Source organism: Apaloderma vittatum, unplaced genomic scaffold (assembly GCF_000703405.1).
Source record: "Apaloderma vittatum isolate BGI_N311 unplaced genomic scaffold, ASM70340v1 scaffold4398, whole genome shotgun sequence".
Classification (NCBI taxonomy): domain Eukaryota; kingdom Metazoa; phylum Chordata; class Aves; order Trogoniformes; family Trogonidae; genus Apaloderma; species Apaloderma vittatum.
The window spans coordinates 30,829-55,045 of NW_009731092.1; the positions used below are offsets into that span (position 1 = coordinate 30,829).

Here is a 24,217-nt window from a genome sequence, read left to right on the forward strand (position 1 = left end):
AGTCAAGACCTAAGATGTAAGGGAATTAATTATCTAGGTAGCCTCACATAATTACCTAACTTCACGGCCACGCTCGCTTTCCAATCTTCAGAAGCATCAACTATTAAAAGCTAAGGTCAACCTAAGTGAAATGATGTTTCAGTACATCGGACGTGTGTCAGATGACCTTGGAAACCATCAGTGGAACGTGTTTGTGTCAGAACAGCACGCACAAAGGGACGGAACTGAGGACGCACAGATTACCTAATTTCACCTTTTCCTATCTTCTGAGCGATTAACTTTGCCACCGTAACAGCATTCCATGACCAGATATGTGTGCAATTAGAAGTGAAACAAAGACAAACCCCAGCTCCTGCTGCCCGTTACCACGCGGGTGTCAGTGCAACTCGTGGGAAGGGCGTGGGAAACGCACACACACCCCTTGGACCCTGGGGACAGCACAGGCTGCAGGAGGACGAGCTCCTTGGAGGGACATTAGATTAGCCAGCTGGTTCAGCTCACTGTTGATGCCAGCAGAGGGGTGATAAAACTCATTAGTGTTTGGTTCTTTTCCCTCTTCTGGAAGAGCATGCATTAAGAGACACCCTCGCACATTGGAGCTCTCTTCTCTTCTTCATAGTTGCTTTTTAGGCCCTAGTTCTAGCACTCACCATTCTTTCCAAACATTTTCCTCTGAACCTCCTTCCCCAGCCAAACAAAACTGATCTCTTGGGCCAATTCCACTTTCAGTTTTAGTTTATAACTTTAACTACAGTCCTCATCTTTTGTATCCCACTGAATATTTAACGCAAGTATCCTTGGACACTGGATTTAGAAGCCTTTTCCTTAACTCTGCTTTTACCAAGCCCAGAACTCCCGGAATCACATAATTTCTTTACTCTTGGTCCATACAAAACAGATTTCCTCTACTTTTCATCCTCAGAAAATATATCTGAGCTGAATCCTCCAAAGAACATCAGCAAAAGGTTTTAAAAGCGCACCCAGCATGAAAAAATTGCATAAAAATATTTAGATTTGGAAGGATATAAGCAACTATTCATACACATACACGCACACCTAAAACTATATAAAAATCTCTACAAGAACATATACTCACTTATTAACAAAAACCAAACTCAGCTATAAAAACTGACACATCTCCTCCGAGCTTTTATTGCTCCCAGGAATCTAGAGGTACCAACCTCCACACCTGCCCAGCCTCCTCTCACACGGCGGCACGAGGCTGCCGTGCAAAGTGTCCCGGCACTGTTCTATCGGCGTGGGCGAAGGGCAGCTAAAGATTCGAGATCTGGAATATGAACCTCAAGCAGAGGTTTTTTTCCAGCTAAGTAAACAATTACGCCACCTTAAGGCACACGGATCAGAAAGGTCTATTCTTCCTACCATATCATAACAACACGTTTTCTGGAGCCCAACAAGTGCTTAAGCACTTTTCCTTTGATCTTACTCAGATAAAAATAAGGAAATAATTAAATATTGACCCAAATAATTGCATCCTGCTTGAAGAGCAAAGGGGTGAAGATTTTTAGAAGTAACATAACGAATGGTATGACAAATACTTTACAAAGAAGAGTTTGATTAATAACACTGAACGTGGTTTAAAGGAATCATGGTACTAGTTTATTTATAAGGAATTTAGATTTATTCTTTCTGTTGCACAATTTAAAGAAAGGGACAAGAGTGGAACAAGTAAATCAACAGCAAAAATGTTTTCACTAAGATAAGTAACTCTCTACAGAAGCCCTGGAAATCACAATGAACCAAACACTAAATGAACATTTGAAAAAATAAAGAAATTAACAACTTGGCTCTGAAGAAGGAGAATGCAATTAGTCTCCAAGCCAAAATTGTAAGAGAGAGAGAAAATAAAAACCGCTTTATCAATTCTGAGTATTTTCAACTTCCTGCCAGTACAAAAAGCCAGAATTTCAAAAATCCTGTTGACGCTCTGCAGACGCTGAAGGCAGTGCCTTGCCCCATGGCAGCTCAGTAGGCGGCAGCTCCGGGGCCGAGCGTGGGAGGAGGGTGTGGGTCCCAGAAGGGAGGGCAGTGGGCAAAAGGTGAAGAGATGTTCAGCTCAAAAGGGACACTGTGGAGGTGGACACATGAATGAAGCAAAATAGGAGAAGACAGAAGGTTCCACTGCAAATTACCTTTGAAAATTGCTCACTGGAAGTCACAAAGCTGGCAACAGAGCATAAGCCACCCGGTTGCTATTTCTGTTCCCCGAGAACACAACCTCTAACCCATTGGCTTATGAGCAACACGCGGCTCCAGAGGGCAACTCATCTGACCTGCCTTAAAGGGGTCTGAATCACCCTCTGGAGGTGCCCGTCTCTGTGCACGGGTTCTGCAGGAGGCCAGACACCGAGGCCAGACTGTCTGGCTTCGGCAGCTGGAGCTAGAACCCAGCCCCCAAGCTTTTTCATCTTCTCATGAGGAAGTGCTGGCTTATATTCATATTTTAGTCACCCTGTGCACCCAGCTTGCCTCCGAATTGCCCCGACCTCAGCAGTACTCTATTTCAGACAGCTGACCCAAACAGAACGCCGCATTCCGAGACAAGTCCCTGATTTATACCAGCCCCACACCAGTTTGGGTACTTCCCACCGCGTTCTTCGCAGACCCCGTTCTGCCATGATCAGTTGGTTTTTGCAAACTCTGCTGCATACTGTGCTTTGACTTTCACCGAGCTATTTGTGACAAATACAAGCACTGGAATTAAAAGTTTATGCACAGATCGCAAACTCAACAACTAGTGCAAAGTGGTTTTTTTTAAATGGGTATTAATTTATAATTTTTAGGCGCATCAGGGTCTGCCATCGCAACAGCTCCTCCTTTTACTCGAATACTCCAAAATCCTCAAGTCTTATCGAATCTTCAGGAGCTTGGACAGTTTTGTGACACCTCCCAATACTGCCTGTTGGCTGTAGACAGGCAACGCAGACAAGGAAATCATGGGCACATTTTCACCACGTCTTACACGTAATAAGCAGTCTGATGCAGAAATAAGAAAAATCAAATTTTCATTTAGTCATAAACAACAGTAAGTAAACATTACGTCCAGTAAGGTGAAACAATCAGATAAATATTTATTTGGTAAAAGAGGTCACTAATGTTCAGGAAAACTAATGCTTGGAAGCTTACCTTATAGTCAGGTAACAGTTAACTCGGTTCCCAACGGCAAAGTAATCAGCTGCAGTCAGAATGTCTATGCCATGGGGAAAAGTGCCCTGCAAACATCATAGGGAAGAAAGGAAATAAGTAAGAATATATTATTAGAAAACGTAAGATACTTTTCAAATAGACAATACTATTGAAAACAAATCACCCACTGCTCTCCAAGCATTGCAAAAATACAATTTACTTTCTAATTTATGGTAAAAACACTTCTACTAAAGATATAAAGGACATTGGATGTATAAACAGCAAAATATCCAGCTTCACTTATGAGTCAATGATAGACAGTCAAATATACAGCAGCAGATCACAGACTATGCAACAGCTCCCCTAACACCTCCAAGTCATATTCAAATACATATCTGGTGAATGCAAGGCTGTGTGTGCACACAGAAAGTGATTTCTCTAAAAGAAGGTTTAGATAAATGTAAACATGTTTTCACTTTATGTGAGGAACAAGTATCTGCTGCAAGTTTTACAACGTATAAAATTAGAGATTTAGGCACCAAGAAACGCATCACACGTAGAATACCTGGGAGTGTAGTTACTTCTCTTGTTTCTGCTTACACAGTTTGATGACTGAACTACAAAACTGGAGTTTGGTTTTAAAATGAACAGTGGTTCCCAGTAAAGCCTGAAACACTGAATCCTACAGAAGTATCACACTGCTCAAAAAATTCTGGTTTTAGAAGATAAACTATCGTTCTATATATACAATCGCCACCTCAAAATTTGCTTTTTTCTATAAGCAATACAAGTCAGATATTCAGAATTTTGATTAGCTACGACTGATTCAATACAGCACTATGCAGCAAGGCTGTGTTTTGGAATGGAGGAGGCAGCGGTAGCCTCCACAAGCCATAATTAGGTACATATGGAAAACAGCCAACTGAAAGACACTTCGCTCACTTACAAAAGGGGCAATCATATGATATTTAAGCAATAAGGCTATGTGGAAGTACAGGTTCTGGATATGATACAGTTTTGTTTGTTTACAGCTCAGTCATCCCTTCCACATTAGGATACAGCCATGCAAAAATAGCAGAAAATATCTCTCGATCTAAGCCCAAATAATTAAAGAAGTACACTGCAAGCAGTGGGAAGGTGCCAGTTACAGGGAGGGCTTATTCTGGGAAGCAAAATGCCAGCAGTCGGGAACAACGGGCCTTGGCATCTGACTGAACCAAGAGGGACAGACAGATATTTATGGCTTATTAGGGCGTGCAGGTGCTCCTCAGACAACTCAAAGGTGAGTTGAACGCGCTCTCCAAAAGGCTGATGGAACACTGGTTAGGGAGAAAAACGTACACGGGAGAAAGACCTCGCTATGATTTACAGCCCAACCACGAGCCAGACAATGAAATTTCTACGAATGGATCCTGTACTCAAGGGAAATCACAGCTGAATGATTTCACTTCCAGCTGCCAGTTGGACCTTGCCATTGCTCACTCGGCTGCAAGGGTGCAAATCCCATGCCACTGCCCCGAAGGTCACGGTGCCACAGTGCGTGTCAGCGAGGCAGCAGAATTCCTCACACCAAGTCCGGAGCACCGAGGCCACGGGCAATGGGAGAGACAGACCTCGGAGGCAAAGCTGACAGTTTCCATACTGTCAGAACACCTAAAACTCAACTGCTCCAATATAAGTCTGTCTTATTAGAAGTAGGAGTTTTTCTCATGATTTACATTTAAAAAAAAAAAATCTTCAAAGTTTTCATTTACATGAAGCATTAAGTTACAGTGGCTTGTTTTTGTGAGGCCACAAATGGAGCTCTCACACGTGGGACACGCGGGATTGCAAAGGCGAAGCTGGCAGGAACCAGGACATAAGGGAGGTCAACTTTTTTCTCCACCTAGTTACTATCAAGACTGTTACTTGAGATGGAGAATATGTTTGAGCTCCTTCCAGTTGAGGAAAGGGTGCCTCTTTCAACACATTACAGCCAGAGAAAGAACTATAGAGGGTGTATCCACTGACCAAATAACCATTTTCCTAGGCAGAAAGGAATGGTAAGGAGAACTTCTGAACTGCTACAGGAACCAACTGGAGACTGATTGCATTCTTCAGGCCACGAAAACTTCCTATTTCATGGCAAACTGTTCCTTAACACGTCGACATTTAAGCTAAAATTGTTGTGTGCTCTACCAACACGGACAAATTTGAATTGTGGGTCAAAGCAGAATCCATACGGAAACTTTTTGCACGTCAGCTAACATAGACTGCCCTCCTCCAATTAAGAAATAAAAAAATCCCACAAAATATTTGCTACGGGGAAGCATTTCTAAACCTGCAGCACCCAGGAGCTCTGTCTCACCTGGGACTGAAGTCACCGTGAGGTTTTACTTCATCCCATCCCTCCTGAAGGGGACCAGGGCTGAGCTGCAGCGTGACAGGGAACCTCGCCAGGGCAGCAACCGCAGACCCAGGGAAGAGTCACCCTCGCTTCTCCTTATCACACACCTAGTAGGGTCAGGTCACCAAAACCACCTACCCCTCCTCCTCCTAGTCTCCTCCCACCTCTTCTCTGCTACTAACCTAATTCTGTCTAGAAATACACCAGGTAAGGACACACTGCTTAATACTCGTAGCTCTAAAGGAGCAATATCCCAGCTCCTAACACAGGGATCTTCAGGAGTGATACCAGGGAAAGCCAGACAGCATTTTAACAGATATCCCTTAAAGAATGGCTTGTGATTACAAAATCTGCTTTAACCATGTTCACACGCTCCGCTCTGCCACAAGAATTCACTAACTGAAAAATCTCCCTCTGCTTTGTTTTCCTCTAAGTTGTACAGTCAGCTTCATTAATTCCAGGAAACTCTGAAATTCAAGTCTCGATCCTATTTGCTTCTCCTCCAAGGTTGCAAATCAGAGTTGTCTGAACATCTTAACTACTTAAGCATTGCTATGTTACCTAGGAATCTGCCGCAATACTTTTCCCAAAGCACTCGGGTACCTCCAGAAGTAACAGATTTCTCAGAAAATCTAGACGGTTCCGTTATGATATGACACACAATGCCTGATACGGAGTTGAAGAATCTCAAGCTTAGTTAATTGTAATATCACCAACCACAGCAAACACTGCAGCACACTTCAGCTGTTCTACTTTTAAAAAACTAGAAAGTCAATGGAAAAAAGAAAACCCCACAAAAAATTGCACTTTCCCTGCTTTAAGAGCATTACCGTTTGCGAGGTGTGTAATGGCCATCGTACGTGCTGGTTCTGCTTTTCAGAACGACTGCAAACTATCAGAAAGCTCATTTTCTTCCAGAACTGGAGTATTAAAGTAAAACTCGCATCTCAGAAAAACGTTCCACAAGAACTTGTTTGTTGATAATGAAAATAATTATTTTGTTACATCCTTTTACTCAATTTCTCTGAAGCCACAGCATCTGAGTTTGATTTTAGGTGCAACACACTTACAGTAACCTCCGAGGCATTAATGAATGAAGATTCAGGAAAGTCACCATACCTGTCTCCCAACATTCTCCTGGAAGGCAGCCTGAGGAGCAGAGAACAAACACAGCGAAACGAGTCAGGTTTGCTTTTTGATAAACACCAGATGATGAATTCAAAACACACAACAATATAAATGACCTATGGCTTTCCTTTTTTAAATAAAGTAAGCTTTGTCAGTAGGACAAGCCCAGGGGGCTTTTTAGTTTCTGCGTCTCTACGTTCTGGTGTTCTTAAAGCCACATGTTGCATGACAGGGGTTTAAGAATGCAAGTTTATTAAAGTAGTCCCACCCACAAGAGGGTTATTGAGCAGTGACACAAGGCTTCGCACTGGAAGTCAATACCTCCAGACAACAGAAATCGAGACAGTTCACTTCTGGCTGACTACTTCAGTATAATTTGCTAATAGTAGGTAAAGGCTGATCCTCTGTCAATGAACACTTCAGACCAAAAATATTGAGAACACAATACTTAAGTGAAAGATACACAACTGCAAGTGCACTGAAACACTGAAATTGGAAAACCTGAAGGCAAAGCTCATGTATGCTTGTGTTTTATAATAAATAATCTCAAAATCTTGCAAAATGCAGTGAGTAAAAACAAAAATTCAATCTCTCTACTTGTGTGGTACACAGAATAAAACCTGCCTGACTTCCTACTTGAATTTCCTTTCGCTCTCCAAAGAGACAATTATTTTTTGTTCCCTAAAAGGGTATACAATCACAAGTACTAATAAAAGCTTCTGTAAATTTTAGCTCTTTCCAGAGAGGAGAGATCATAATTATCTGGACATTTCAGCAAATGTCACTCTATCTACAGAGACCCCCAGCACCGCAGAGCACCTGTCACTCCCCAATTGCTACTTAACACACGGGGGGAAAGTCTCAATTTGTCCTGAAGATGCCGTGAGAATTTTGACAGACAGAGCTTCTGTATTTCCTGCAGAAGTACAGTAGGCATGTGGCAATCCACTGGTGACAGTTAAGCCAGCTCCCCAAGGTACCACACTCTCCACGTGGGGCGAGCACTCGCAGAACCCGGGCGAAGCAAGGCCTGGTGGAGCCAGAGTCTCTTGGAGCATCTCTGCGGCGATGCCTGCTGAGGAGAACGCCGGCAATTCCTGCAGAATTTTCCAGGCCAGCCCAGCTCCCGCTCGCAGCGTGCCCGCTGCAGGACACGTCGCCCAGGCTGCTGGGGAAGGGTGGGCTCTGGAGCCTTGCAGCCTGCTCGCCTCGCAGCCGCGCCACGGGCCGTGCCCCTGAGCTAACCGGTTTTGGGATCGCCTCGGGGAGAACTATCCTCCGCGGTGCCGGAGGCGCAGATACACCCTTGGGCAACACATAACCCAGCCTGCCGAGCAGGAAGACGGCGGCAGCGATGCCCTGCACCTGCAGCCCAGCTTCTGCCACGGGCTCTGCTGGCGCCTCAGCTCCCCATCGCCACCCGCTCCAGCCAGGACGTGCCAGGACACCCTTCGTGTCGCCCCGCACCAGTTATTTCCATTCATTTACACGGCAGCTTCAGATCCCCTTTTAAGCTATTGACGCCCTCTGACTGAGCACAGGGACTTTTCAGCAAAGATGATGCTCTCAATTATCATGCCCAGGGGATTGAAAAGTTCAACCACTGCATTACAATTTCTTTTACAAACTATTGCCCAGACAAGTGCCTTTATGACGCCAAATCTGTGTGCTTCTGGGGCTTTTTTTCTCCTTCTTTTTAAATCAGAATCTTTGATATTTGAATCATGTAAATCCAGTTTCAAACCAGTGAAAGTTTTATTCCAAGGCATCCACAGGCCCACAACCGAAACATACTGCGGCAAAATCATTGGATAAAGACGTACAGGGGTCTGCACAATGTTGCAGCTGAACATAAAAGATTTCACATGGTTTGTTTACTTAATGTAGGAATTTTAAAATTCCACTGTTATAGCACCGCTTCATTTTTTAACCTGCACAGTAAAATAACCATGAAGATCTAAGAAATAGTCCAGCAGCATGGCAAAAATGCTCAGCATTCATCTGACGTATTCTAAACATCTAATTTACACTTAATTGATCAGTTTATCTGCAAAAAACATATCACTTGAAACAGTGCTTACAAAGACAAGTATTAGCATTGACTTTGACTTACTATAAATATATTTCTCGATTATTTCAATTTAGTAGCCTGGGAGAAAAATTAAGCAGTTTGTTACTGATTCTCGTGCTTGTGTTAATTTTAATTTACAATCCATCAAACTATGAAGAGAAAGATGGTCACCAGCAAGTTCCTGTATACGTAGCCCAGTAGCTAGAACAACTTCCAGTCGCAGACTAAAACTGTCCGGTGACTTGTTTCACAGCTGGTTGCTTAGGCTGAGGGAGGTTTTTATGCATCACCATGGCTCATCCAAATGAAAAAGCAATTTTCTAGAGTTCATTTAACGTTCATGGAATTCCCTCCTTGTTCCTCTAGCATAGTTCAATTGTTTCGTAACAATATTTTTTCATTTTTTATACAATCCCCTTCTGGAGATAGAAAAATTAGATGTAAAGATCTTAACTGAAAGATTCCATGACCGCAGAACCAAGACGACCAACTAGCCTTGTAACCTCAATGCTTTGCTTTCCCAAAAAATCTGAAAAAATATTAAAACTTTCTCCAAGTCTGAATTTAAAAAACTATCAACCAACCAAGAGGAAAAAAACCACCTCTCTCTAAGATGTCAGAGCTGAATGGAGCCAAATCCAAGATCACTTAATTCATGTGATTATTCCTTATAATGATTATTCATGAAAGAGTTGCAGAAGGCAGCTCCAAACGCTTTTGGAGCTTCAAAAGAACAGTCTTGGTTTATTCCCTCTAACCTCAGGGTTCAAAATATCTCTACATGCTATTTTGTTTTATTGGTGCTCTGCATTGTAATATAATGCATATTGTAATGGATGGAAAATCTAGTAAAACGTGCTGTTTATTTAAATACGCATTTAACTGTAGTAATGATTGGAAATAATTAGGACTCCCAGGTATTTTTTCTTCAGAATTGCAGGAATACCCGGCAAACACAAAATATTTCTTTGCCTGCCTTTCTAAAATAAGAAAAAAGGTTTTGGTACTTTGATAACTATCCATCAAAACAGCAATTCCAAGTTTTGAGTAGCTCTAAATTACAACGTGCTAATGAAAAAATTAACCCGTACCGTGTTTTGTTCCTATTTGTAATATGGAAGCACAACCTGCCTTAAGCTTACAGCACGGCTATATATGTATTAGCACCATATTTCCCAATCAAACTATCGGTTTAAATGTGAAAACATAATGAAGCTAACACTCAACAATGAGATGAAGTCATTAAAGGTAATTTGTAGTGGCAATCGTGTTGGAAAGAATTCTCCTCTTATATATATTAGCATGGTCTCCTAGGACAGTTCCTACAGAGCAGATAAATAATTCACTGTCCACCATCTATACTCCTTCACGTTTCATGTAGTTCTCAGGAAAACAAAGCCACATTCATTCTCCTCAAAGAATTTATTTTAATAAAGTGACTTAAATTAGCCAAAACCAGCAAATTCCACAGGTTGTAAAATTTAGGAGTTGAAGATTGGGGGAAAACAGCATTGCTCATGCTCATTAGCTAGGCAGTGTGTGAAGAATACGCTGTATCAGTATCTGCAGCATCTCGGCTTCCACGCTTGGGTTTGAACCTATTTAGACGAAGTGATTTGCGATACAATTACACAAGCGACTGAGTCACTTCCCCAGCAATTATGCTGCAGCTTCATTCAACAGGTTAAGCTCTCAAGCAGAGGTGTGGCTAGAAAAAATAAGGATGCTATCCAGGCATCCCTGAGAAATCCTTCTTATGTTAGAAATGCATGAGCTTTCCAAATTTCAGTCACAAAATAAGACAGACCTGTTAATTAATTTGCACGTTACAAAGACTGCCCTCCTCCTTTTTTTTTACGCTCCTTCACAGTGAAGTTTATTCTGAAGAACAGAGACAACCTGGTTCTTTGTCAGACACCGTTTGGTCCTCTGAGCTACTACAGTTACAGGGTGGGGTTTTTTACATTTGCATCAGATAATTTATTTGATCTGCTGAAACAGACAACTCACACTTTTTTATTTGTTAAGAAAGAAAGTTCAATATATACAGACTGACTTAAATTCTAGAAGATGTCCATTTTTTCTTCTTTGGAGATTCTATAACCTCTCCCCCATAAACTCTCTTAAGAACAACCATGCACCTTCTCCATTCTCAACAGCATCAACATTGTCTGCTGAAAGGTTTCACACAATATACGTTGGCGTCAGCCCTATTCACTAGGTAACAGTATCTGCCGAATGGATTTGTCGCTTTCTTCTAAAAAATCCCAGTCCTACAAGAAGAGTTTAACATAATAACTGAAAATATGTTTGAAGGAGAGGTATTATTCTAGAAACTTACGACAACTACAGAGTTGATGAAAAATATCACTTCACAAAACTTAGCAGCTTAGTGACTTGGAAAAGATCCAGTATTTGCGTATTCTGTATGACCCTTTTGTCCTTGACACTGTGACTAGAAATTGCTAAATAGCTCTTTCTTAGATACTTTATCTTAACTGTCACAACAATGCAGCACATCGTGAACTGTGGCCATAAATCAAGATGTGAATCTGTAGATTACATAATTGAAAATCTAAATTCACACCATACTTCTTCCCTTTAAAAAGCACTTTTTTGCTGACAACGCAACATATTGGTTATATGCTGGAGTTCTACATAGCTAAGTCTACAAATCATTAAATTAAATGAAAATAAAAAAACCAACAGAAATATATAAGCTAGAAAGTGGTAACTCACAGAAGCAGCTCTTCTGCAATTCACATCACGATCAAATACTGCAGCAATAACCAATGCACTGAGGAAATAAAATATGGAGTATTAGAACCAGAAATACGAGAAGAAACGCATAACATCATCGTTTCAACATTTTCATTTCTAAGCAGAACACACAGCATTTTCTCCAACTAGCTTATTATTTATATATACAGGCCTCAACTAACATGTGACTTGGAATAACCGTGTATTTCCTTGTTGCTCTAGTTTGCTGTGGATTTTCCACAGCACAAACAGACAACTACTTCCTACTGTATCAAAGCAATTTCAGGAGTATGTAAATACATGTAAGTGCAGAGAAAGGTTTTCTGTCTCAAATACAGCAGGAGCTTAAAACTTGGACATAACTATAATCTCTGCTGTGACACTCATAAAGCGCAATTTTAAACTAAAACTAGGAAACACAGTTTCTCAATAGCCAAACGCACAGTAAGTCTTACGTAAGGCTTAAACAAAACGAAAAGTTAAGCAATGGAAACTTGCAGCTTTCTCTACAAGAACAATCACATCCTATAAGTAATAAAAATCAGAAAACAATATGCAAATCCTGCTAAAAAGTGATCTGCAAGATAAATGCAAAGCAGTTCTTTTAAAATGTGACCCGACAGGGGCATGATTTCATGAAACCACTTCTTTATGCATGAAGCGTAGTAACCCTGCTCAGCTTAACTCTTCCATCTCACAAGGACCGCTTTTATAAGAGGTGCTACAGAACGGGAGAAAATATATCCCAGGACAGTCTCCAGTTTTAGAACTCCACCTCCAGCATTCAGCTACCTTCAGCGACAAATAAACATCACTTCAGGAGAATCATTTAAGCGGAAAATTATTCCTTTCAAACTCTGAAACTCTTCATTACGTTATTTATGGACTCCAGGCAAAACAGGAAATAAATACTGCCGCAAAAGTAAATCCAAGATAGCTTTGCTTTACCATAAAGATATTAATTACACTGATAATATCAAGCTTCCCTGGGCAGTGACTATCAGTTTCCGACAGTGAAGAATGCTGTGTTGTTAAAATTCACCGAATTGTACAATCTGTGTTGCCTCTGTAATTTCAGTTTATCTCCATTAAGGAAAACAAGAGACAGAAAGCAAGAATGGAATGAAAATAAATCCCCATAAACGGTTTTGAAGACAGGTGATGCTTTCTAATTGCCACTTGCATCAAAAATTCCTCTCTCTGCCACAAAGAAATGAGATGATCCTAAGACAAAAGGAGTCATCCAAACCCAAGTGATAGGAAGAGGAAATGTTTAGGAAGTGTTCCATTAGGAAGCAGCACATCTGGCCAGCTGTTGAAAAAGTGTTGGGTCAAATAGATCATCTTCACATCATGTTTGCCAGTTTTCTTGTCTGGCACGCAGAGAAACTTAAAAAGTATTTTAAAAGGACATTTAAGAAGTATATAATTTTAACGACAGGAATAGCTCCCATAAATCTTTTCATTAAAGAAGACAACATTCGAAACTAAAGGAATGGGATGAAAATTATCCTGGAAAGCAAAATGAAGCAAATTTCTACCTGACGCTTCTGATTATATGGACCATAAGACAAAAAATTATTTTGTCGGTTATGCAATGTTACAGTATTGTTCCCTTCTGAGAAGGAAACAAAACACTGCAACACCAAAAAACCCCTCCTCAAGCCAGGAAACTTAGAATCCAGAGTGTTGCCCTTCCTGTGCCAAAGGTACCTTGGACTTAAGCACTGAAGAGTATTTCAGGAGAGCTGTGCTGGGTCAGATCAAAATCTTGCCAAGTCATTGCCTTGTCTCTGACACTGGTCCAAAAGGGACACTTAGGGCTGAGTGCAAGAACATACACATTAAAGATCAATATACTGATCTGATAGCTTATGCAGTCTTTTCAAACTCAAATGCTAAAAGATCACCACTGGAGAATAAATATTGCTCTTTGAATCTCATATTTAGACTTAAAACGTGGTTTATTAAATGTAATGGAAAACAGATTCAGGTTATTACACACCAGAGTTCAGCTTCTAATTAAATCGTACTTTTCCATTTTTACTTATTCTTCTGTTACCTTAAGCCAAATCTGCATAAGCCAAATCAGCACAAGAGCACAGTGTCTGTGTGATGCCGCCCCAGCCATCCAGTGCTGCAGCTGAATACCACGTTGAAGAAAAACAAAACAACACAGAAATTTTGTGACTGCCCCCCCAGCCCCATTATATTCATAAATCATACTGTAGTCACTGTTTTACACTAATCTTTTCAACAGAAGTATTTTCAATTCGTCAAACTACACAAATAGTTTTTGCAATTTAATTCCCATTTGAAAATGCAGACACGGTGCTGCCGTAACACCGGGATCAGCAAGGAAAGCAACATGCCTCAGATGAAACATGTCTAAGGTGTCTTCACCTGTCTGCTTTGTCGTGGGAGTTTATGTGATACTCCACCAGGATTTCCTAACATAAAGAAACTGTTTATGTCAAACAAAGTGGGGTATTTTTTTTAAGCTGGTTAAAGAATCGTGTCTTGACTTGCCTGAAACACACCACACCTGACTACCAACAGGTAGAGCAACGAACGGCTTTGCATCCTGCAGGCTCCATCAAACACCCTGGGTAGTTCCTTGAGGTCTGGGCAGCCCGGACGCACAGCAAACAGCTCAGCGTACAACAAACACAAACGGGCTTGAAGAAGCAACTTGCAGTTCTACCAGTCAACTAATAATTCTCCCTTTCTCCCCTATCTCTTCCCCTCTCCTCCAGGTACTCACTTTACTGGCTCCAGGGGAAGCTAAAGGGACTGGAGGTGTGTCGGCGGCTCGCTGCCCCAGCCCAGCACCGAGCTCGCTGCCTTCCCCGGACAAGGCAGAAGGAATCAGAGAGCGGAGGCCAGCCAGGCGGGACATCAGAACACAGAACTATCTGGTGACCCTCTCCTTCCAAGCACCAGGCAATAAATCTGAATTTCCTTTGCCACCTGTAGCGGGCACTTCTAGACTCTACTTGTCACAGGCAGCAGGGAGATTATCCTATTGCTAACCTGCGAGAAGTTGCTACTGTTAATTCAAGCATACCACCCTGAAGCTGCGGGAAGGAAGAAAATAAAACTCTCAAACCTTTTGCCAATTTGGCACAAAGCCAAAAATTTCCTTCCTGAGCCCAAAAAAGGGAAAAGCTTACTTTGTAATAGGATAGAAAACTCTCCTCCCTACTATTCCCTAATGGAAGGGAATTTTAAACAACAAACAAAACACCAGAGAAGCCCCCCCACCCACTATAGCACACGCTGAAGGAACAAGCTAAAGAGCCTGCTCCTGCCAGAGCTGCCCGGGGAAAAAGCCCTCCCGAAGGCAGCCACAGAGTTAACTCCTCCCGTTTATGTAGCCAAGGAGAAGGTCTGAAGGAGAGAAGTGCAGTGCCCATTCCCCCTTCTACCCTGTCTGCTTCCAGTGCCTCTAACCCAGCCCACGCAGAGCTCCCACGCGCTCCAGCAGCCACCCAACATCCGGTACTGCGCAGTGTGTCACTCCAATCCCACAGGTTTGGGGTAAAATAAGCTCAGTAAGACAAATGCCTAGTACAGGAGTTTCAAATCCTGCTATATGTAAGAAAAAAAAAAAAAGGCATATGATGTCCCTGCAGGAAACAAAAGTGCAAGATACAGTAAGCACAGCAACTCTCTTCTGAAGGCAGCATTCAAACGCACAAAAGAAGAAAGCTATTCTCAATATTTCATCGTGGTACAAGATGTAGCTCAAAGCAATGCTTCAGATTTCCCCAATTCTGCAGGACAATCTTGCCCCGGAGCAAGATACATCATTCATCCATAGCCACACCTTCCTTTTTTTTTTTTCCTGTGTTCACAAACAACGCAGCACCCCAGGGAAGACAAAGCCTCCTGTGCTCCTCCACCGCACGCACCGGCTGGGCCAGCGCTCTGCTCAGGGCAGACAGCAACTACCTCTTCCTAAATAATGATTCATTTATTGATTGCCTATGCCGTCGAATCACAGATCAATGGACCTACATTGTGCCTCTGCAACGGTTGCAAATAATTAAGATATCCAGCAACAATTTAATCACTATAATTGTCTAATAGAGGAGCAGTGTGTTTTCCTTTATATTTTTTGGTTAAGTTTGAAACAAAACAGCTTCTTAGTGTGCACCTGCCACTTTACAGACAGTAACTTCCACACCCAAGGGGGCAGGAATCAAATTACCCCTATTCCAAGTTATTAAATTGTGTTTAACTTCCCTCATAGGTAAGCTTAAAAACAGAGCATGCATGTACAGAGACTGGGACAGAAAAAAAAAACCTGGTCAAGAAGCGCTTTTATAAAGAAATGCTGGAATAGCAACGTTAGGACATGCATTTCAAAATGTCGTTCGGTTCTCCTGCAATAAAGGTGAAGTTTCATCTGCTTTGCCAAGAATTTTCTTTTTGTGGTCCAGTAGTTTTGAATAGATCGGGCAAGGTTTTAGAAACCAGTTTAACTAGACTTTAAAAAATAAATAAGCAAATGTGAGTACATGTATCTAGTTGAAATACAGATACGGAAAAAATACTGACATACAGAATTATGAGCCAGTGCTATTAGAAATACTTTCAGGGCAGCATTTCTAAGAGGTACTGTCTCCTTTGGTTTTTTTAAAGAAGAATGGCAAGGTTAGGAAGAGGCTGATTTCTCATCTACAGCAATCTAAATCTGTACCTTCAACATTCTGACAATCTCATCACTTGCAACTTTCGTAAGAAAGCAAAGAACCAACTGTCTCTGAATATGGAGACAGATTTTTTTTTAAACATTGCCATAAATTTCACTAAAAAATATGATTTTATGTAGTTTAAGGTGATTTTTCACTAGTCAAAACTGACATGTTTATGTCCCTTGACTACAGAAAACAATGTCTACACTACAATACAACTTTGTAGGCACCAAAAGGCCAAAAAACCCCTTTCACCACCAAATCATCCCTCTGCTTCAACTTCGAACCACTGCCCCACAGTCGGAATGGGCTGAGGGGCAGGACCCAGTTTAAGCAGCTTCTGCAGGTTGGTACCCGAGGAGGCAGCATTTTCCTTTCAGGTGAACAACACGTTATTTTGCTATAGGAATCTAATAGCTTATATTCTGACATGGGCAGATGTTTTTGCTGTGTAATTCAGCTCACAATGGCTATTATGTACTTTGTTTCAAGATGCTGAGTTCTGCATTTTTGAAGGGTAGCAACAATTTGCTTGTGGCTAGAAGTATGACTCTTCTTTAAGTAAAACAGTGACACACCTAAGGCTAGATTTAAAAAAAAAAAAAGCTGTGTGTAATTATCGGCTTGCTGACACAATAGGTGAAACTGTGTGTCATACCTTATTTGAATATTTTTTTCACCGCTTCTCTTTGGAGTGGCAATTCTACCTTCAAGAGCTGATTATATTTAGAAAAGGTATGGCCAACGTAACTACAAAGATTTTAAGTAAAGCCTTAACACAGCGTTAATACTTGCTAAAATATCGTGCAGCTTTGTTAGACAACAAAGCAGATACAAACCACAGCACCTTACAAGTGATCATAAGCAATTTTTGACTTTCCCCCTTGGTGTCCACCCTGTGCTCCTCCCCACCCCACCAGCGTACTCCAAACAACTGAAGCTGCCGTAGCCGAAACGTTAGTTGGTATTACGGCCCGAAGTAGAAGATATCAATTATTTTCATTTGACATTTTCCTAAAAAGAGAAAAATAATTTGTTTCTAGCACAGTCTGAAAGCTAGAAGACAGCAGCTCCTTCAGAAGCATAACCTCCTTCATAACCTCCCAGCTTTGTGACAGTGAAACAAAATACCACAAACCATGAAAAATCAAAAGGGTGAGCTTGCATCTAACAACCACCGTAGGGTGAAAGGAGCAGAATAAACATATTGCTCAAACCAGCATGAGCAGAACTGATCAGAAGTCTGAGAAGCTGAAGGGTTACACACTCACACTTGGGCTTTTTTAAGTTTCACAAGGAATAAGCTTGCCAGGCCTTAAAACAAACCTTAAAGTTATTCAACTAAGTCAGTAGAATTTTTTCAGCAGGCTGATGAGCAAAGCTACAAAAAGCACCAGTTCTGAACAAGATTTTTGTATTGGTATGGCTGTACTCATCCTGAAGGTTTGCTCCATGTGAGAATATAAATGTATCCCTGCAAGTTTAAAGATAGAAGTAAATAACCCTGCAGAGCTGTAACCGCCTGCCAGAACCATTCGGTAAAACATTCTAGTCTAGGTGTCTTCATGCTACCATGACCTGTGCTGGTTAGATTAAAAACTAGAATACAACCCAAGATAATCACATGATCTTTTCACTGTGCAAACACATCTTTACGTATATTTATGTTAACACTTCAACACAATATATATTTTATCATGAACTCAGCTAGAATGGAGCTAAATATGACCCTTCAAAATAAAGTATTTCTTTAATAACTTGCTATGGCAAATATCACTATTTCTAACATGTTAATCTGAAGAAGGTCAATTCTGAACATCACATTCTCTTTCTGAAAGTCATTGATAAACAGTGGGCAGCATCACGTTCTAGGGCAGCCTGGTGCTACCAGACTCCCCTCCTTCAGTAGCTGTGCTATTGTAGATGGAACATCATCAAACCAACACAGAACTGCTTTATCAGAGACACAAGGCTAATGTGTCTTAGAATTTTTTGTTCAGAGAAAAGACACGACAGCTTAAAAAAAAGAAGAAAAACAGCATTTGGCCTTAAGAAATGTGACAGCAGGTTCTTAGACAGAAAGATTTTATCAAGGTCTCACAAAACCCCAGGAGCAAGGACTAGGCAGATAACAGTTCGTGTTGCGTGACTCTGCGTCAAAGGACCAGCCCTGCAAGCACGGACACAAGAACCAACAGCAGCAGAGACCAGCAAGGGCACCAGGCATCAGGATCGAGGAACAAAAATGGATAATGTTGCCATTAGACTGTTCCAAAGAACTTTAAAAACAGGTTTTAAAGAAGAAAGAAAAAACAAAATCACATCTGCTTTGGAAGCCTGCTGAGCTAAGTAAGTCAGCCTGTGTTTCCAAATAAGGCTTTTTGGATGAGACTGAAATAGTTCTGTCAGCAATCTGGAAGCAAGGTAGAAAAACTCACCCAGATATCCAGGACCACAATTCATTGTGTCGTCCAAGCCTTTTTTTTCTTTTTAAAAAGATAATACTAAATAATTACTCAACAAAACCCTCCCAATGGAGACAAAGACGCCTGAGTTGCTGCTATCAATGGCTGCACTAGAAGTCTGCCAAGAAACTGTTAGAAACTACCTCTTTGTGTTTGCAGTGCAAATCAACCATTAAAAACACCCTGAAGTGCCAGTGTGCTGCCAGCAAAAAGGCTAAACGCCAGAGAGAATCCCACGAGCAAACAGGAGCAAAAGCACAAGACAAAAGAAAAAGGTACAATCAATTTGTACCTGCAAAAAATTCACCAGTATCAGGTGGAAAGCAGCACCCGCTTCTAGTCCACCACTGCAGTATCACAGATTGTGATTCGGAAATCTTCCGAAAATTTTACTTTTCAAGGTGTTTCGAAACAGAAATCTCAGGTTGAAAAAGTTCAGACATGTGTTTCCATTCCACTCTAAGTAGAATGTAGTAACATGCTCATTCTGGACTGGGGATCTCTATTAACAACAGGTATCAAAAGAGGAAAAAAAATCTCATTTATTTGTTAATTTTAATCAGAATATCTATTGTTTATGATAAAAACTATTCTATTCAAAAGTGCTCTGTTGCTAAGAATGCAGAAGCACTGTGTAGAGCTCAAATCCTCATCACTTTCGTACACTGGAAGTGCTTTTATTATGTACCCAAAATCACCTTTGAAGTGGAACACTTCAAACTGAAAACTATAAATGATATAGAAGAACCAGGAGGCTCCAAACTGGCTATTTAAAGAAGAGCTGTGTTCTTTTAGACCTGACCTGCTCAACTTGCAAGTTTTAAGCTGGTCAGTAAGGACAAGCTATATTCTTTGCACAATAACCATCTGACAAAGTACCAAATTCCTGGATCATTAAAAACAAGCGGTCACCTGAAAGCGTAAGAAGTAATTTCTTCCTTAAGTTTTCTTAGCATGAATCAATAAACTTTATTCAAAATTATCATGAAGAAACAAAAATACCGACTCCTTGCTGAACCGTATCCAGAGACCAACAAATTTCATTCATGTTATACGGGACACACCAGCTACTTTTTAAGCATGAAGGTATTTCCCCTGAATGGATGTTTCACTTTCGGTCAATACCTAATTTTAAAGGTCTTGAATATATAGCACTGGATCCCTAGATTATTAACTTCTAGAAGATACAGAATTAGACTTTAGGTTAACTTCTAGCTCCTCTCGAATTCTGTACAGACTATAAAAATTAACTGGTTTGTTATTGCCACAACGTACCTTGAAATCTGATTGATAAACGGGACGAGTTCTGCAGGGTCATACGCACGAGCAAAGGCCCAGCACACGTAGCACGCCGCGTCCCGCACGTTGGAGCCCACGCTGCACGCCCCCCTCTTCTCGTCGTAGGTCAGCGCCTTCAGAATGACAGGAACAACTGTTACATTGAAAAAAAAAGATAGAGAAGCACCAATTAGGACCATCCAGTGAACAACAAAGTGCCTTCAGTCGTTTTCAGAGGAAAGACACAGGGCGGAGTTGGGTGATTTGAAAGAAAAGAAAGAACGGCTCTTCACATTGGCTAATTTTGAGGTTGATTAGAAAGAAGCGGTGTTTTTTAATGCGCTATTTTGTTTCTTTGTTAATAGCAGTTTATTTTTTTATTTCCTTCACGTATAATTCAAGAAGGATTAAAGCAAGTGGGTTACATAAGAAGTAGCACTGATAACATTTACTACTCGGTGATACATGTTCAGAAATCAAAGTTATTTTTCAAATCACATTGCGGAAAACACAGAAAGCAGAGTAGTAAAACAGAAGTAAAAACAAATTAAGATCCCAGAATCTTATCACAAAGGCCTTAAAACATAAGTACTGTTATTATAAGGAAGTGATAAAAACAAGCTTGGGAAAGCAAACAGGTAAAGAATTTCACTTTAATGTTTCCATCCCCATCGAAGCTGCAGAAGTCAGTAATGTTTTTCTACAGGTAGAAAACTTCTAAAAACTTAAAGAAGAATTCTCTTACACAGTCCCAGTACTATACTGCACAAACACCACATGTATGCCAGGCTCCCTGGAAGGGTTTCTTTTGGTATCTGCAAATCCAGATACCTAATTTGAATACATCTCTCCCTAGATGGCCTGTCTTTAATAAATTAATCATGTCTGTAGAAACAATAGCCTCTAGGAAAAAAAAAAAGAAAATATTATTCTCTTGGTTTTCTTGTATCAATTATCAACTGCATCTTTTTTCCCTTAGAAAATATTCGTCAAAAGGTGATGCCACTGAACAAGAAACGAGATGACTGAACCGTGCTTTCATTTAGCACTAGATATGCTTGAGTGGATATAATCACAAAATAATTAAACTTGGATGTACAGATCGTCATTGTACGTCTGCTACTTTAAACAAAAAATATGCACCACAACCGGAGAAGGGAAGTGTTAAAATGTCATTCAAATTGATGTTAATCTACTAAAGAAATAGCAATAAATTAGAGGAACGGACAAGATATGACCATTAGGAGCACAAGCACTACGTGGGAAAAAAAGCACCTGCCACTCAGGAACGATGATATAGCAAAGACTGATACTCGGGCACTTCCCAGTTCTGACAGAAACCGCAATAAAAATCTTTAAAAATGTTGACTAGCTTGTTTGGAAAAATGCTGTATCAACAGATGAAAAAAAAAATAAATGGAATTTGCTGGTTCTACAGGAACACTAAAACAGAGGCTAAAGGCAATTTTATAAAAATGCTGCAAATTTCCTCCTGCGCACGGCGACGACTCCAGCTCCTTGAGTCACCTGCACTCGCATCTCACCGCGCGCTCAAGGGAACGGGGAGAAGGACCCACGAGCAGCTCCTCACGTTTGCATGAAAAATCCCCGCACGCTCCTTCAGTTCAGGGCCTTAATTTTCCAAAAGGGGGGGACAACACCAAAGGGCACCTGGCGAACTAGGGTCAGCCGGAGCCAGAGGCGATGCTGTCCGGGGTCGGTATCAAGAAACCACGAGGAGCAGCAGCACTGCCGAGCTCAATACGGAGCAACACGGGCTACAGGAGCGGTGGAAGAACCAGGGAAACCAAGGGGCAGTTTGCAGCAGTACGGGCAAAGTAAATATAAATACAACAACACGGGAAATACTGATCTTGGGGTCACCTGTCCAGGTTCCGTGCTGGCACCTTCAAGTGTTTGCTGGTGAACAGCAGACAACGGGAAACACTAGAGAAAAACCGCCCCTGCGTGTTTGAAAAAGTGGGTCCAGCATTATATTTCCCGTCGCTGTTTAAGTCATTAAAACCCCAAAGAAACCCTCCCCAAAAGATCCAGGTTTCACTTCATTCTTTACCCTAGGGTTCTTCAAACCCAAGGCAGGATTTTTAACCCTACGGCTTCCCACCGTCAGACGAGCCCGGCTGAAGCGAGTCATGAGCGAGCAGCACAGGCAAAACCATCTCCGGTATTTAATCCACCACAACTGAAATATCATAGAAAAGACCTTCCCGATCCACCTGTTTGAGCACAGGTTCTGCGCCCCCATGATCTCCCGTACACCTTTGGTCTTCAGTCAAAACACAAAACACTAAGCTCAGTTTCATTTGACATTTTTCTCTGAAATAAACTGTTCAGGTTCATACTCTAGTTCTAAAGCACTGTTTGATGCACAAAGCAGCCATGAGGTTCAGAGCGTTGTAGCCAGCTCCTGGGTTTTGTATCTGTTACACAATTTCAGTTCACCCTTATATCCACCTATCAAATACTCCGTGTGGTCAGTGTCGGGCTGTGCTGCTCTGTATTGTTTCAATTTTTCAGCTTTAAAATAAATACATATATATGTAAAAAGCTTTAGGAAAAAAAAATAAGAGTGTCCAATCTCTTAACCTAATTATTAAAACAATATCCACCTGTTTAGGTCTGTGAGCACTGGAGAAAATACAGTCACCTTTACCTGTAGCCTAGAGGTATTAATAAGCACCTGTTCCACTCCGCCCTGCCTTACCCAACGCCGCGACTGCAGGTTGCAACACGGCTCTTTGCTCAAGCCTTGGGAAATTAAAGAAACAACTTCTGGCTTCAAAGCATTACAAACAACAGATTTCCCCCCCTCTCCCATACAGGAGACAGGCTGCACCAATATTTTGCTTTTTAAAGGTGGATTTTAAACAAGCAGCGCTTAGCACCTTGCAGGAGGAGGTGACAGATGCCGAACAGCTAGTTAAGAAAACTTACGGAAGGATTCTACGCCGAAATGTCACACGTACGTAAATTAAAAATGTCTCATACTATGCCTTTAGAAAAAGTGCCTTTAAAAACATACTTTACACAAACCTAAACTGTAACACAGGCGATCAGGAGCCCTATGTTACTTTGACATTGGATTTTTTTTTTTTGTTAAATTTCTTGCAATGTTTATCATATAAAACATACAAACACAGCAATTAAACAAACAAACAAACAAACAAACAACAACAAAAACCTGTTCCTTAGCCTTAGGTCTTGTCTCCACAAGGGAATTGCAAAATTTCATGTCAACCTTATTGCATTTAAAACAGATTTTCATTGGATCTCAAGTTAATTAAGAATTGTCGAGATATAGTTTAAAATTAAAATACGCCACTCTTAAAACAGATTAAGCTAATGCTACCTCGTACATTTTCTTATATTTTCATGTGGACCATTTATGAAGGGAAGTCTTCGCAACTCCTAAGAAATATATTGCAAACTCTTGTATTTTAGATGTACGAAAAGAAAAAAAATACTACAGAAATGGATGTCGGCTCTTGCTGAAGGAAGCATTCCACACAGTGTCACTGGAGATGCAGCAAAGAACAACACAATTAATGAATGATGAAGATTAAACCCAATTACAAATATCGATACAATTTCATTCTTCAGGGTTTTTTTCAACAAAGCTAACTCCTTGCAGAAGTGTCCTTCAGTAGGTTCATCCTCTTTGTGAGCCTCAGGCACAACAAAAAAGTGTAAACAGCCGTATCTACTGTATGTCAGCTTCCCGTGTTTTAAAGAGCATACCTCTGCCTATCATTCATATGCTAAAAAAAGAACTGGCTTTTCAGTGTGAAGAATTTCAGATTTGAGACCACATGCTCCTACACGGCACTCTAACCTCTGAGAACAAGAGGCAGGTCCTAATCCTAACTTCATTAGGGCTGTTATACCAATATTTAATATATCAACACAGATGCAAACACAGATAATTTCAGGCTAGGCCCACTACCAGAAATAAATACTCGTTTAAAGTCCTGCCAAACATTTCTGATTTGTTTTCATATGAGCTGTCTCCTTCAGAATTTACTCTTAAAGGACTATTCCACCCAGAGCGTCAATCCCGCAGTGAGGATCAGAAAACGCAGGGGGCTGCTTCGCCTGTCAGAAACCCTCCAGGGCTGCATCCTGCAGCCCAACCAAGCGGCAACGCGCGGCCTCTCTCCTCTCACTCCTGCACCCAGGTCTGACCCAGTTAGGAGTTTGCCTGGGAAGAGCATCCCAATTCACACGAGCCCAGAAGATCTGTGAGAATGCAGCAGCTCCCATC

The 24,217-nt window shown here is 41.2% G+C and overlaps 1 protein-coding gene across 1 annotated transcript in view; it reads right to left on the minus strand.

The window, feature by feature from the left end:
- The window catches only part of TBCD (tubulin folding cofactor D), a gene marked incomplete at both ends in the record, with an annotated part of 83,881 nt that overhangs the window by 26,100 nt on the left and 33,564 nt on the right, over positions 1–24,217 (minus strand). The window contains 4 exons of the mRNA XM_009875048.1: positions 3,148–3,233; positions 6,653–6,682; positions 11,472–11,529; positions 19,933–20,089. Of these exons, the coding sequence (XP_009873350.1) occupies positions 3,148–3,233; positions 6,653–6,682; positions 11,472–11,529; positions 19,933–20,089 (331 nt within the window). The remainder of the gene's footprint in view (positions 1–3,147; positions 3,234–6,652; positions 6,683–11,471; positions 11,530–19,932; positions 20,090–24,217) is intronic.